This window comes from Trichogramma pretiosum, unplaced genomic scaffold, assembly GCF_000599845.2.
Source record: "Trichogramma pretiosum strain Unisexual culture from Peru unplaced genomic scaffold, Tpre_2.0 scaffold100, whole genome shotgun sequence".
NCBI lineage: Eukaryota > Metazoa > Arthropoda > Insecta > Hymenoptera > Trichogrammatidae > Trichogramma > Trichogramma pretiosum.
Genome location: NW_019640801.1, coordinates 119,547 through 135,012, shown reverse-complemented (window position 1 = coordinate 135,012; position 15,466 = coordinate 119,547). Strand labels below are relative to the sequence as shown.

The 15,466-nt window shown below is 32.0% G+C and overlaps 1 protein-coding gene across 3 annotated transcripts in view; it reads right to left on the bottom strand.

The window, feature by feature from the left end:
- The window catches only part of LOC106649453 (calcium uniporter protein, mitochondrial), a 45,037-nt gene extending 29,590 nt beyond the window's left edge, over window positions 1-15,447 (bottom strand). Inside the window, exons 1-2 of one of the 3 annotated variants that reach the window (XM_014366903.2) lie at window positions 14,480-15,447; window positions 50-302 (exon numbers count right to left, since the gene is read on the bottom strand). In XM_014366903.2, coding sequence (XP_014222389.1) covers window positions 50-302; window positions 14,480-14,659 — 433 coding nt within the window. In that variant the 5' untranslated portion in view covers window positions 14,660-15,447. The remainder of the gene's footprint in view (window positions 1-49; window positions 303-14,479) is intronic. The other 2 variants (XM_014366888.2, XM_014366896.2) reach the window with 2 other exon arrangements.
- Between the last annotated feature and the right edge of the window lie 19 nt (window positions 15,448-15,466).

Sequence of the window (15,466 nt, the reverse complement as noted above, 5' to 3'; positions counted from 1 at the left end):
ATTATTATTATTTGTTCATGTATATTAACTAACAAAAAAATTATTTTACCTGGTGGGATAATCGAGCCACCCTTTTCTTTCGTTTGTTTTTTCGACGATTTTGTATCCTTTCCTTTTTTACCATCCTTAGTTTCTTTCGACTCTTTTGATCCACTAGCACTTTTATTCTCTTTTAACTCGTGCGACTCTTTAGATTGATGTTGCTCTTTGGATATCACAGGGCTTAAACATGGAGAATAATTTCTGAGATTATTCAACAAATTTTTCCGAGAGATGTTCCACCACCGTCTGCACCAAGTTTCCTGAAAGGCCAAATAATAAATAAGAATTAAATAATTCATACATGTGAATAACTTCTCAATTCATTATAAAGTACCTTATATAAATAACAAAGTTTGACTTTAAATCTAAACTAAATATCGTGAGCAGATGAAAGTAATGATTTTTAGTTAAGGGTTTACATATCTTTGTGTGACAAAAATTATTTTTTGAAAAATTATATTTTAATAACCAAAAGTTCAATAAAATTTTAATTTTAACACAATGAAGTTTATCCAGTAGGGGAACTGTTTCACATGAAAATATTGAAAATTGTTAATTTTTATCAGTTTTCCTCGTTCATCCTGTTATTCTACGGTAGGCAGGATATTTTTTAACAGGATCATCGGAAACCAAAAATTCGATATCTTTCTCAAAGTTTATACTTTTGGCTAGTGATTGAACGAAGGAAAAGTAAAAAAAAAATTTTCAATATTATCATGTGAAATTTTTTTTACAGTTCCCCTAATGGATAAACTTCATTGTGTTTTGGTTTTTAAAATATTATTTTTCAAAAAATAATTTCCGTCACACAAAGCTATGTAACCCCTTAAGACCTAACAATATGTTTTAATCTCATTTACAATAAAACTGGGCCCTCAATAGTGCGCTTCGCAAATCCTACGGCTTTTGTTTTATTTCTCGACTTTTTTTCACCTCCATTGGGGAATTAAATCTGAACGAGCAATATACAGACTTTAAACTAAAAATTTCTATATTCTGTAATACCACACTACAATCAACTAAAACGTTTATGCACTACCTATTTTGTCCATCTTTTTTTCAAGAGAAAATAATGTTTCTATTTTTCAGAAAAATAGAGTTTCATGTAAAAAATGTTTATGTATTATAGTAAAATTTGGTTTTATAGTAATTGAACATACTTTATTTTGAAAAATGTAACAATAATCTTTAGTATTGACATTACAAAAAGTAAGCTTGTGGAATAAACAAAATTAGAAATTAAAGAGATTATTTTCAATTCGCATTACTGAACTTTCCAAAATAAAATATTTTTCATAATTAATTTTGCACGAAGATTGATCGTATTTCATATAAAAACGTGTTATAGATGTTATAGTTTCATAGATAAAATTAAATTTCTATCAATGCAATGGTAGTAAAACTAAGCGAGTCAACGACTAAATGGCATTGATGCAATCTTCAAAAGTATTAAGGAGGCTGTAGCGAAAATGAAAAAACTTAAGATCGAAGTGAAATTTTTATAGTTCATTAAATTACAAGATTTTTGGTAAAAATAATTTGGGGTTTCCATGCAAATTTGGGAAATAATGAAATTCAAAGTTTTGGCCATTTAACATTGAATCAAATTAATGGGAAGTGGCAATTTTTAGTGTATTGTGAGCTCAAATCACTATACAAGTTAATGAAATTAATAGATGTTATAGGAAATTTCATTAGCTTTCGAATGATATAATAAAAAATGTGTGTTTCCAGGTAAATAAAAAAGTTATGATTTTTTGAAAAATTTTACCGCAGCCATACCAAGTCACACGACGTAAATTGCATAGATCTGCATGTAAATATGAGCACAGCTGTAGCAGACGCTGCTATATACAGTGTGCCGCGCAACGCGGCGTAGCGCAACCCAAGTGCACCGTAGGTCGCTACAGCCTCCTGAAGGGGGCATAATATTCCTGGACCAAATTTTTAATTTTTTTTGCATCGTCTTTTTCAATTTTTATACTTTCAAGACTGTTGTGTTAAAATTTTACCTTAATTCAAGCAAAATTAACAGCGATATATCTATTTTAATGCAATTACGTTGTACTCGTATTTTAGCGTTGATCCCATGCATAGCGTTCTTCACTTGTAGGTAGCTATATTATAAATGGCTTTGATGTCAGAAGAACAAGCATTACGAATACATCAGCAAAAAATGGTATAAATGCACTAAATGATGTCCCTTCATTGTATAGGCCCGGTACAGACGATGGAAAAAGATAGCATAAAATTGATGTGTTTTTACATAAAAATCTTTAAATGCCTCTCCTAATCAATTAAATTTTTTGAGCCGGTATAAATCATAACTCCTTTCTTATGAACAATTTTCTGAAAAGAAACAATTCTTTTCTATTGTTTTTCCAACTTTTTGACTTCAAAATTGACACCAAATGTTCAAAATGAAAATAATTGAAAAAACTCGTCACTTTCTCCGGAATCGTTTAATCTTATAAAGAAACTTCGATTTATTTTTTTCAGACAACCCTATCATAATTTTTTGTGTACATCGTGTTTATCGAGGCGTAAGCTTCAAATGCCTGTCATAGACTCATTTTTTAGTGTTGTTCTTTAGCATGGACTTCAGTTTATTATTACAAAGTTTGTTTCAATAGATCTTGAAATCATGCGTGAATAAGGAAAAATTAAAATCATACAACCCCCTTAAATTCTTGTAGCAAGAAAAAATACTGAATGTAATATTGTTTTGTCAAAAAAAGAGATACAAGTAGACTTTTTCTAATGTACTAATATAAAACAAGTAAGTTTTAAATCTGCAATTTAAATTGAAATTGTTAAAGTGCTGTGCTTGATAGTACGAAAAAAAGATAAAAAGAAATATAATTTATTCGTTTCTTCACAATCCCTTATTTTCGGACACCTAAGTTTTTACTTTCATTCATAAGAGTTTTTAAAGTTTCACTTATATTTCAAAAAATTAGGATGCATTACATTTTTTACCTACATCTAAAAAAACTGAATTGTTGTATACCGGTATATGCGACTTATGCTACTAGTATATAAAGTAACAAAATATCGATCAGGTAAGAAATGCATATAGCTATAACGTGTAGACACCCGAGTAATATAAGTGCAAGCTCCCATCTATGATATCAGAGAGAAAACGTTTATTATGTACTCGATACAGGACTATTTGTGACTACAAGAATAATAACCAATGCAACTGCTTCTGTACGAACTTTTGGATGTCTTGAAAGAAAATCCCCTGAATAATTGCCCAAAACAAATTTTTAAGTCTCTGTGAATCAGTGTAACAGTAGAATAATCATTAGGCATTCATGTAAATTTGCGAATCAGAAAATTCTTCATGTTTGATTACTATTTATTGAAAAAAAAAAAAATTTTAATGTTTTTTTTTCAAAGGAATGAATTAAAAATGTCAAAAACCTCAATTACTTGGTTGAAGGATAAATAAAATGGATATTTTAATAATAGCAAATGTATATATATTTATTATAACAAAAGTAACTGTGTCTAATTATAGCTTAATCGCTAAATATTAAACTAACAAATGGACTTCCGTAAAGTACCATAAGCCAGTATTGCAGAGTTCAACCAATTGAAGTTACTCTCGGTTTAAATTATCGAATTTTAATCATTGAACATACTTCAAAATGTAATACATTTAAATGATGAAGTTTAGATATGAAGTTTGATAAATAAATCAGCCGCAATATATTTAAATGATACGACTCAGATCAATTATTCAACAACGAAAATTTAAAAAATCAACTGGTACAGGTCTTACTCCATTTGCTTACGTCAAAAATAGAAGGGCAAAAAGAATTCCACAAGTTGATTTTATGTGTCAAGCCAAGCTTAATCCGAAAGTGCAACTTGCAAGTTCATCGTGGATCAAACTTATCTGTACTAGCATACATGTTTTACATAACTGAATGCGCAGTTTTGTCCGACTTTTTGTGCTTTTTTTTGACAGTTTTGTGCGAGAATGACGAAATTTCGCTTTGCTTGAAAATGCGATTTTTTTCCATGTTCAGTTCATTCGTGTTCAATCTGTAAAAATCTAGTGAGCAATCTTCACTGTAGTATAAAAATAGATCTAAATTTTCTTTTTTGCACGCTTTTTGTCGATGGGTTTTCACTCTGAACAAGTGTTTATTTACAGTAGTAAAATAATAACGGCATATTTAATTTAGACTATAAACATATCAAATTAAATATCTTAAGTGATACATTGTATTCGATCAATTTTTAAAGTACAATGGTTGTCAGTAAAAAATAAAAGCGTTAAAAGTATAAAAAATTTAAGAATTAGGAAAAGGTGAGACCGAATAAATTTACTTAAGCATGAAAAAAGCTAACTATCGTCATTCGTGCCAAAGTGATGCAATATAATTGAAAAAAAGGTATCAAAATAATAATACGAAATAGTGGATACATTTTTCAACAAAAAATAAATCATACTTTCAATGGATGATTTTTTAAGTAAGAAAGTATACGGTACCTTCTTAGATTTTAAAAATAAATAAAAGATTGCCGGAAGCTTACATTGGTTTTAAATTTTCTAAGCTTTTCTTCAGAGAATATTTATCTAAGTATTAATTTAATTCGTCACATAAAGATATGATCTGTAAACTGTACAAAAACAATTGCTTTTCATTTCATTCAGTATTTAAAAATTATTCCAGATTGTAATCCAGGTCAAACGTAAGAAATGATTTTATAGTAGCGGGTGAAAAGTTTATATTCGTAAAAGAGCTGTTGACATTCTTTACCGATTAAAGTTTTCTTCACAGATTCGATCTATTAAGATAAGAAGCTGATATCTTTTTAAAAAATTACTGCAGAAGATCAGAAAGTGATAAAATTATTCTTTTCTTCTGGACAAACTCAATATTTCTAATTTTACGTATATTCTACTCTTGACGAATTTTTTCCAATGACTTATAAATATTTATGACTACATTATTTTACAATATTATCAAATTATTTTTCACTCGACCCATAGGTACGAATCCCACAGCGCAGCGTATTTTTCGCGAGCCTTTTTACGTGTCGTTCATGTGTTCTTACATACCGAGTATTACGTATTTTATCCTTTTAACCCATCCTTGCGAACCATGACTTACCCTAATCATTTCTTTATTATCTGAAGGAGATTTTTGGTAGGATAACTTCACATAACATATCCTTCATGTATAATTTAGAGTGATGTTTTTCGAAACGCTATTGCTGCTGGCAAAATTGTATTTTTACTCTGGAAAGTATGATAAAATGATTCCTTATTAGATTAATTGTTCATGAAAAGTATAGTTTTAAACTCAAAAGCAAAAGAATAGGTCAAAGATACTCTTTGGTCTCTGAGTTTAAAATGATACCTTTCTATGCTGGGGCGACGATATTGAGTAGCGAGGTAAAAAAGCATTGACTCACATTACTATATGAAACGAACGTTTTTATTGAATTAAAATTAATTAAATTAACCGAGAAAATAAAAGAGCTACACTACAAATCAATTTATTCTCTCGATCAGAGATAGCGTGAGTTTCGATAGTATAAATTATTGAATTAATTAATGACACTTATATAATGCTTTTCTTAGAATGGTTTTAAGCAAAAAATCAAAATGATTTAATGATGCGATCAAAATTATAGAAATTTAGGTTATAGAAAAATAAATTTTCGTATAAATACTTGGATCATTTGCTAATTACCTATAAAATTTATTAAAAAAATTAGTTTCAATTATAACAATGACTATTTCATAAGTTATTGATTATACCCAGAACTGAAGGAAATTTATATAAAATACTCATAATAAAATAATTATCAAGTGCATATTTTCTCCACGTAATGAATTATAATATAACAGAAATCCATATCAACTATAAGTATTATACTTATATATATATTGCCCTTCTTTCACATTTCATGATCTCCTTTGTTTATCCATAATTAACAATCAGGTTGTTTAATTTTTCTTTTGCACTGGTCAAATCGAGAGTACTTCTCATCTTACAGTGGAGCATCGGTTCGTCAGGCCAAGGTTTGAGGAGGGGGTACAAAAAGCACCTTTACTCAGGGCGAGGTGATCCGGGGCACTGGGTCAGGCTCGTCGCGCGCATGAAAAATCAGAAATTTCATATGAGCACAGATCTTCACTTTGTCTTCTGTGACAAGGCTATCTTTACACAAGTAGAGAGAATCAATTATTTGCTAGAGAATCAATGAAGTGCTATTCCAATTCATAGACAAAAATAAGAGAGAGAAAGAGGGAAGATTCACTTTGTTAAATATCAGTTATAGTAAAATTTGAAATACTTTAAGTTACAAGGGAAATTGCAATATCACAGAGTCAAAAAACATACATTTGGAAGCTATAAAAGTTGCACATATTCCGTGAAAAATATTCATTTAAAGCAGAAGAGTTTATCAACTTTGTTTTTCTAGTAAATACGAAAAACACCGAAATTTGAGAACTCTTATGTATAGTATATAGAGATATTAGAAATTTTACAGTTATAATTCGTGCGCCTCGTGATTGGCTGATGAAGCTCATAACAAAATTAATAATTTAAATACCTCCCGTAAAGCCAAAAAATACGCGAAGATGCAGTTTCATATAACATTGTTACTAAGAGTTATAAAATTCAAAAAAGTTTTTTTTAAATACTGTTATAATGTTCTTTCAAATTATTTAAAAGAAAGAATTTATCAAATATTTTTTTTCAAATCACTTAAAAAAAATAGAAAGCGCCATCAACGTACACTATAATTGTGACGAAAAATGAAGAGAGAAGTACGCTTGCGTTACATAAAAATCGATGAAACAAGATAACTGCGTAAACAAGAGCGGACCTCGAGAGAATTTTTCACGGTCTGCAGTAAATATCAATGCAGTTGTTTGACGATCTCAAATACCATTCATCGTCAAGTATTTTTACATGAGTCTATACACTCGAGACTGTTTAAATTGTTATAAATGATGATATTTGAAAAAGTTCACAAATAATTGTTTAATTTACGTAGAGATATTTTTTGAAAAAAATTAATTAATACACAATTCAAGTTTTAATGAAATATAAAAATTAGTCATTCAATTTTCATATAATTTCTACAACAAATAGTTTAAACAATAAATAAACTGTAATTGTTATTGCTGTATCGACTTTAAAATTAGAAAATAAACGAAATAATAATTATTATGTTTTCTAAAAATATTATTTTAAATATTTTATACTTTACAGCAAGTGCAATTATATTAGTGCACCTGATACCCAGAATCGAAAATTATTTATTTTCATTCAACAGTTTATAATGCAATTTTTTTCTTGAACATACATATATTGAGCCGCTTTTATAAAGACAAAATTGTGATGAAACTTAATTAAAATTTTAGAATACTTACTTTAAAAGAATTCGAATTACAAGATCCATAAAACTGTAGGTATTTGGGCTACGTGAGCTTTAGGTAAAGATAGACGTTTGAGCAAAAAGTTTGTATGCTACACACGGAGCAGTAACGCCATTCATAATATAAACGTCGGAAAATCGATAGACTCTGTCTGTGTGAAAACCACTACGGGTATAATTTATTCCACCTACACGATTATTATAGCTGTAAAAGTGACTCAAATGATCAAAACGATGATATGCACATATACATATAGGGTATAGTCTCATTTCATAACTAAAGTTGAAAAATGTTCGGGTCAGGAGACTTTATATTTTTCATGCTACCCCAGCCGAAACTAACTTTTTTCGTCCCGGTGGTCAAAACGAAATAGTATATTTTGCACGTAGGGAGTGAAAAACTGGAAAGTCTCAGAGCACGTGTAATTTATCATCCGAGGCGAAGCCGAGGTTGATAATTACGTGCTCTGAGACTTTCTTTTTTCGCTACATAGGTGCAAATACAATTTTTTGTGAATCCCTCAGCCTAAAGTAACATTTTGGTTTTGCGCAGCGGGAGTAAAATGTTACTTTAGGTTGGGGTAGCACAAAAATTATATTTATCATAGTCATTCAAACTTTGAGTAACTAGATTTCGTGCAAAAGGATCAATGTGTTTTCAGGCGTTTCACTTTTTTTAATATCCAGAGCATTTTGGCTACAATGTCCAGATAATGTAAACTTTTTCATAACATGAATATGGTTATGTTAAAAAAGACTTTGAATTAATCGAACTTATAGGTTATTCTGCTCGAAAAATTGAACCTAACTTCTTTTTTATTTTAAGTTATGTATTGTAATCTCCTTCGTACTACTTAAAAGCGACAAATGAGTTCGATCACTTCAGAGTAGTTACAACCGTAGCTCAAATGGTTTGTTCTGAATAAGTTATAAGACTTCAAATCAGGCGTATTTTTGGAAAATATGAAACACCAATATTAATTCATACGCAAAGTATCGAATAAATTCTAACGGAAATTGCTGTAATATCAAGTTAAGGAGTTTCAAAAACGCAAGGGAAAGGGGAAGAAAGTTCCTTTCCAAAAATTATTTTGCTAGTGATAGTATTAGTGTTAAAAAAATTATAATTCTGCTGATTGCACCGTACATTTCAAAATAATAGTTTTCGTGTGCAACGTCGATTTATGATAAAGAACTGCACAAGGCGCCGTCAAACTATCAGTGCGTTTGCAATGTTCACGAACTTGAATGTCTGGTAGCATAGAGTACAGGCTTTCGAAAGTAAAACGAACTGAAGTACGTACTAAAAATTCATGGATTGAGAACAACTATTCAGGGAATACAGTCACAAATAGTATCTAATTTCGACAAGTTTATCTAAGTCAAAAAACTGCACGCTCGTTACTTTTGGCTATTTATGATGGAATAAATGTCAATCACTAAATCAGTGCAAAAATCATAAATATTAGTTAGTCAATAAATATATTTTTTATAAAAAAAACCATTAAGATTTAGAAATTATTACTATACTATGTATCTATTGGTACACTCGTACGCGTAAAGTTTCTCAAGTTACAAGTATACACATTTTAAAATCCGTTTCTCTTTTATTTAAAGATTTTTTAAACTCTTTTTGACATTTAACAGTTTTAATAAATTTCTTTCTATACTCAACTGTATAGTTTTTACTAAACTGTCTTTGCTCAAGGTAAAATTGAGACTCAAATTACCTTAAAGTTCGAAATTCAAAGTAGTTCTACTAATGATCGATTAAAGTAGTACTTTATACAACGGGTGTAGATATGATTTTTCTGCAAAGCGAGGGGTTGCAGCACGAGTCGAAGATGAATGCTGTAACGAGTTTTTCTGAAAAAGCTTATTCACACAATTGCATACAATATTTTATAGCACAAGAGCCTAAAACTAGCGAATTGCGGCCTAAAGTGCATAAAACGACTAAAGTAGGAAAAAGGAAAAATTTTTTCCATCAGTCACCATCAGCTAGGAACATACGTGTGTGCTTAAACTATTGCATTTACGCGTATCGTACGAAGAGGGAATGAAAGAAGAAGAGAGAGATAGGAAAGCAAAACATACCTAAGAGAGATAAGCGGACCAAAACTTCACATACATATAAATACATGCATTATCACGTACACTTGGATGCGACTGAACGATGATAATTAGAGCTTCGGGAGTAAATTAATCGTAAATTGTCGTGCGAAATTGTTAATAAATATAGATATTCAGAGACTCATTTTATTTTTTGGAGAATCGGACGATTGAGAGAAGAAAAGAAGTTTTGATAAAGTTACAAACGATTATTTATTTCTGCGATATTTTTCAAAATCGTTACTTTAATAATTTTTTTTATCAACGAAGTTCTTTGTCATAAATATATTACCAGTTTCACTTTCTTGAATCGAATAGGTTCTAAATCTAAGATAAGTAATTTAATTATTTGAATCAACAGACTTTTAATTAATTATCGTGACCTGTTAAAATAGACTATACTCAATTGACATGCATCGGAATTTCTAGATCAGCTGTTCACGAAATGCAACATTTAATGGCCAATAATTTACTTTTGGTTTGCAGGTAGAGACTGACCTCAAAGTAAAAGTATAGGACTCTCTTTGCCTAGATTTTTAAGAGCGCATCGCTTACTTTAGCTCTTATAACATATCTGTTCTATGTATTCACTCGAAAGAGCTTCTAGGTATAAAGAAAGAACTGCCAAAGCATTGAAAAGTGAACATTTTTATAAAAACGGTGCCAAAAATAATCTGATAATATTAAATAATACCAATTGATTGAATAAATCATAATAAATATCAATTTTATTATATATCTAATTATAAAAAAATGCTAGCCTGAAATGGGAAGAGTTTTGAAACGGCCTCTGATTGGTCAGCAGACTGAGACTAAATACAAGAAAAATCATAATTTGAGAAGAGATTGAAAAAAGCGACATTTGTAGTCGATATGGCAATTATCGAGCATTATTATTAATTAAAATGTGTATTCGCGTTACTACTTATTTAAAACAAATTTATATAAGGAATTAACATTCTGGTGGAGCGAAATAAAAATTCTATTATTATAGTGGATAAAAAATAGCGAGAAGTTCACTCGCGTTTTCACTAAAAAAACTTGCATCGACTTTTTGCTCTTGCATTCAAATGGCTGCGTGCTTATGCGACACTCTCAAATGTATTCTTATCTACATAACGCAATCATAACAATATTCTTGATTATGGATTCATGCGCTCTGCAGTCAACAACGAATTAGTTCGACATCTACCTCATGTATACGCACGTTTGAATTCAGATTCAAGTGGGTCCAAATAACTCTCACTCCGTTTGCTCTTTTTAAAATGTTACTTTTTTCTGCGAGGCTGAATTCAATTCATAAGATTATACTGTATCGATGACGTGTGCGACGTACATTGGCTGTAAATTTGATAAACTCCATTTCTAAACGTGTGATATATTTAACGATGTATTTCATGTAAAAATAAAATTAAAAAGTAGAGCGTATTTATCTTGTGCACACGAATGAGCATGTGTAAGAAGTTAATCCTTTTTCTTATACGATCCGATTAGATTTTTTGAAAGTTTAAAATTAAGCGTAAAACTCGGATATAAATATTAAGTTGTTTTAATATGTAATTTTGTACATTTTGTGACATTTTGCACCAAGTTATGTTCCCGTTATGTAATATATAAGCATATATTATCACAGGTTAAAGAGGAGTTTGGAAGTTCACCTAGACGAAAATTCTGTGTTGACTGATAAGTCTTATGCATATCATCAAATCGATTATTAAAAGAGTATTTACTCGATCGCCTCCATCAAAATTTCACTTATCAATTTTTTTAATGTAATAAAATTCTTTGCGATAATATATCGTCAAAAGTTCATTGCATGTAATTTATCAATAAAATCGCAACAGTTCCAAAAAATTATAAGAAAATACCTTCAGAATAAGGTATTGGAAAATAGCATATATTTTATAACGCTTGATATTTTTAGATTTATCATTTTGCATATTTCTTTTTTACTTTTTACCTATGATCTTGGTTTAAATTTTTCAAGTGACAGCGCATTAGAATGACCTCGAAAGTAACATTTTTTCTTTCGATAATAATAAAACTTAATTTTTAGAGGTATATTCCACTTGAAAAACGACGATGGCCAATTTCGTCATTAATTCATGCCTCTTTAAAAGAGAACGATAAATCAATGTACATGTAATCGTATACACATCCCATTAGTATAATAAATGAATCGGGTGATGCTCCATGTATATGAAAACGAAAATTTCACATGTGCATTACCGCATCACCAACGACGACGATGTTAAAGAGATAAAGCCAATTTATAATTGAATATTGTCGCTTTAATCTAGAGTATTGTATATGGTCGTCTGCTCAGATTACTTTACTTGAGTTTTTTTTATCGACTTATGGAACATAAGTTTTACATAGCTGTTTTTAGATACTAGCACGGAGAAATGGCAAAAATGCCAGATGATAGTAATAGTTTTTCCCCCTCTCTTTCTCTCTCTCTCTCTCTCTCTCTCTCTCTTTAGCAAACGCTCGAGCTTGACAAGGTTTGATTATTTTTAACTTCATTTCGTCAGCTTCTCATTTCTCCCATGTAAAATCCTCTTCTGGAAAATTAGTTCCGTACATCGAGATAATTCATAAATATTCATATGAAATTTTTTTGTTTTTGCTTTTTGACATAAAAAATTTTATTTTTGAACAAAACCATAGTGATTTCTATAATGCAAGACTGAAGTATAAAATATTTCAAAGACTATGTAAGATTGCTTTCTTAGAAAATTCGCAACCACCAGACGGCAAAGCCGTAGTTTAAATGACAAACCCAGTTTGTAAACTCTATTTTGAGAAATACATCTTGAAGAGAAATTGAAGAAATTTTCAAGCACTAGAACTGGAAAAAGTGTAAATTACAAAAAGTGGGTTTTAAGATGGTAAAAAGTACCGAAGCTGGAAAACAACACTTGTATCTAATAATTATCATCGACTTTTTATGAAAGAAGCATCAAGATTGTCTAATCTTGGAATCATGACGCACAAATAGCACGAGTTTATGTCATCGTAAGTAGCGTTCCTTGAATCAACGTGAGATAACACATCATTGAAATAGTTTTGTTACAAATCATCCAAAAAATCTGAGAACAAAGTACAATTGTTGGCTCTATCCGATGGCTGTGCGTACTTTTGCAAGAAAAAGAAAGAACAAAACAAGCTGTCAGGCTTTCGCCCTTTGAAGTTTGTTGTCCATTCTAGCATAAAAAGTTTTCTATAATATAGTTGCGATGTTTTTATAACCCATGATCATAGTTTCAAGTTGAATATTGTTTTTCACGCAAGGCGTGCCATAACCGCTGACAAACTTTCATGTGAATTTTCGATAAAAATGATATAAATAATAATTATAAAAATAAAGAAATTGCTATTTAGTAATCTATTTTTAGCATCATTTAAATGTACATTGTCATAAGTCCATTGAGTAAACGATGACTTCATTGTTGAATTCATAAAACGTGTAAACGATTTAGGACGAAAATTCGCATCAAAGATTTGTTTTATTTAATTAAATTAATTTTTCGAAATAAATCGCAACAGACAATTTATCAATTATGGATACAAAAAAATCGATAGATAAATACTCTCTGGATTAACATTGGTCAAACAAAATTATATTCAGATTCAAACTATCGATCCCCATCCAAATCCAAAGTAATCGAAATTTATAAATTTTTCAAATGATTAGGATAGTCAAATGTTTAATCGCATTTGGAATTTTTAAAAAGACACTTGCGGATGACACAAACATCTTAAATTTTTATACATATTTATGAAATAAAAAGCAAAAGCGACAAAAATGCAAAAGACTTTTATGCTTTATACGGCACTCAGGTTCAAACATTTGGTGTGTTGCAAAAAGTTCTCCGCCAATTGAAATGTACGCAGTTGCACTCGAAATGTAAATATTCGCCATTATAAGGGATAATCAGAGAAATTTTTCCAAGTGTCACATAAATTACAAAGAAAGCAGATTAACAGAGTCTATGGTCGAGCAGACATCGCGTGCGCCGCGATAAGGTGCAGCTCGATAAAAATAGTCCTCGCGGAAAGTGACGTAATGCGAACGCTCATGCATTTATTCGCATTTTCAGATAGGCTCACATCGGACGTCGCCCGTAAACACGTAAACGTAAGTAATATTAGCGTCCAAGTTGACGGTGTGAGTTGATTCAACGCGCAAATATAAACAAATAACCGGCTGATTGCTACCCGATGACATTTTACCACTGCTTGACAGAATCAATATTATTATAAACTAGTTCGGAGTGTGAACGAAACGCAGACACAATGAAAAAAACAAAGTTTATGCACATTTGATGCGTGACTCGGAGAGCTCGTAAAGTCGGAACTTTTTTAATCAACTCCCGAGGGCCAGCTCGTTTCACCGCGTTAATTATTATGAAGAGCCGTATGAATAAACAAATTAAAATTCGCACGCCGAGGCTCGAGCGAGTTCGGAAAAATTGTAAGCAACTGCTATGTGCAAACTATATACGAACGACGAACGCTCATCTATTCGAATGACACGAAATTCTAGCAGGAAAAAATCTTGATCTTGTCCCACATTGTAGAACATTCACTCCAACGCTCTCTGCTCGCTCGATGGATAATGCGAACAGATTCTCCTTCGCATTGTTATGATCCGTTAAGTATGCATTCACGGCATACTTGGGACGAAAGTGAAAATTATTCTGCGTAGGCTCGATTGCTTTGGCATCTTATTAACAAATCGATAAGAAAATGGATCGATCCATTTCTCGATGAAATTACGCACTTTAAGAAGTGAAACCTTAATCGCGCTGCTGGTCACACGTGCGCGACCTTGTCTTGCATTACGGACATAGATACGTAAGTAAGGGAGAAAAAGAGAAAGAGGGGGAAGGAGAAAAAAGAGTCTTACGCTGCGACATAATGTGCCGATAGTTCTGAATGGAGTGGCCGAAGTTGCTGGCACGACGACGATCCTCAGATGTGCGCCAAGTGAAGAGGAACCACTAATCGTGTTAGCCGAACGTTCAGCTAAGCCCAGCGTGAGCATAGCTCCTCGTCGATAGCAGGATGAGGCACCACCGGCTGCCATGTCATGTATAGGATTTATAAGCACGTATTCACACACTATACAAACTGACACTACTTTTGTAACAAAAAATATGATCGGAGATTCGCACGGCAAAGCTCCACGTGCCCAAAGAGCGAGACGCACACAGGTGAAAACTCACATAGACGCACTTAAATTTACAGCACAGGCACACTTATAGTTACGCACTTTTTTTCGCGCAGCAGAAGAACATGTTACGGCCATTTACTTCAATGAGAAGTATTAACGCCGATTACGGTAACGGTGCGTGCTATCGTTAACTAACAATCAGGATATTAAAGAGCGTGCTTGCTGCTGCTGACTCTGGTTGCGCGGAAGTCGGAGCGCGACTCACACATTGGCCTAGCAATGGCATTTTTGTTTATATTTTCTTTTCGTCTGCGGCTTTCGCTGGCTGATTGCCGACCGTCGCATGTATTATCCGAGATGATTTACATGTAATACGCGTGTAAACAATCGTACGATGCGGCTATATGAGCGTCTGCCGCAGTCTTTCACTCGTCGCGTATGCTCGTTTGGGCGCAATTGTCGAAAAACGAGGACGCGGATCGACTGTGCCTCTGCGGGCGCAACGATGACTGGCCCGCGTACTGCTGCTGCGATGCGGCAGAATAAGCCAGCCAACGCCGTTGGTTCGGCGCGCGACCCGGGAACTGCTTGCGGATGTGTGCAGTATATGTATGTATGCAAAACGACGACGACGACGACTTCGATGCAGAATTTGCCATGCGCGCGTAGACAGAACGGCCAAACAGCTGACGTGACCGCAACTATTACTGGGTGTGTGAA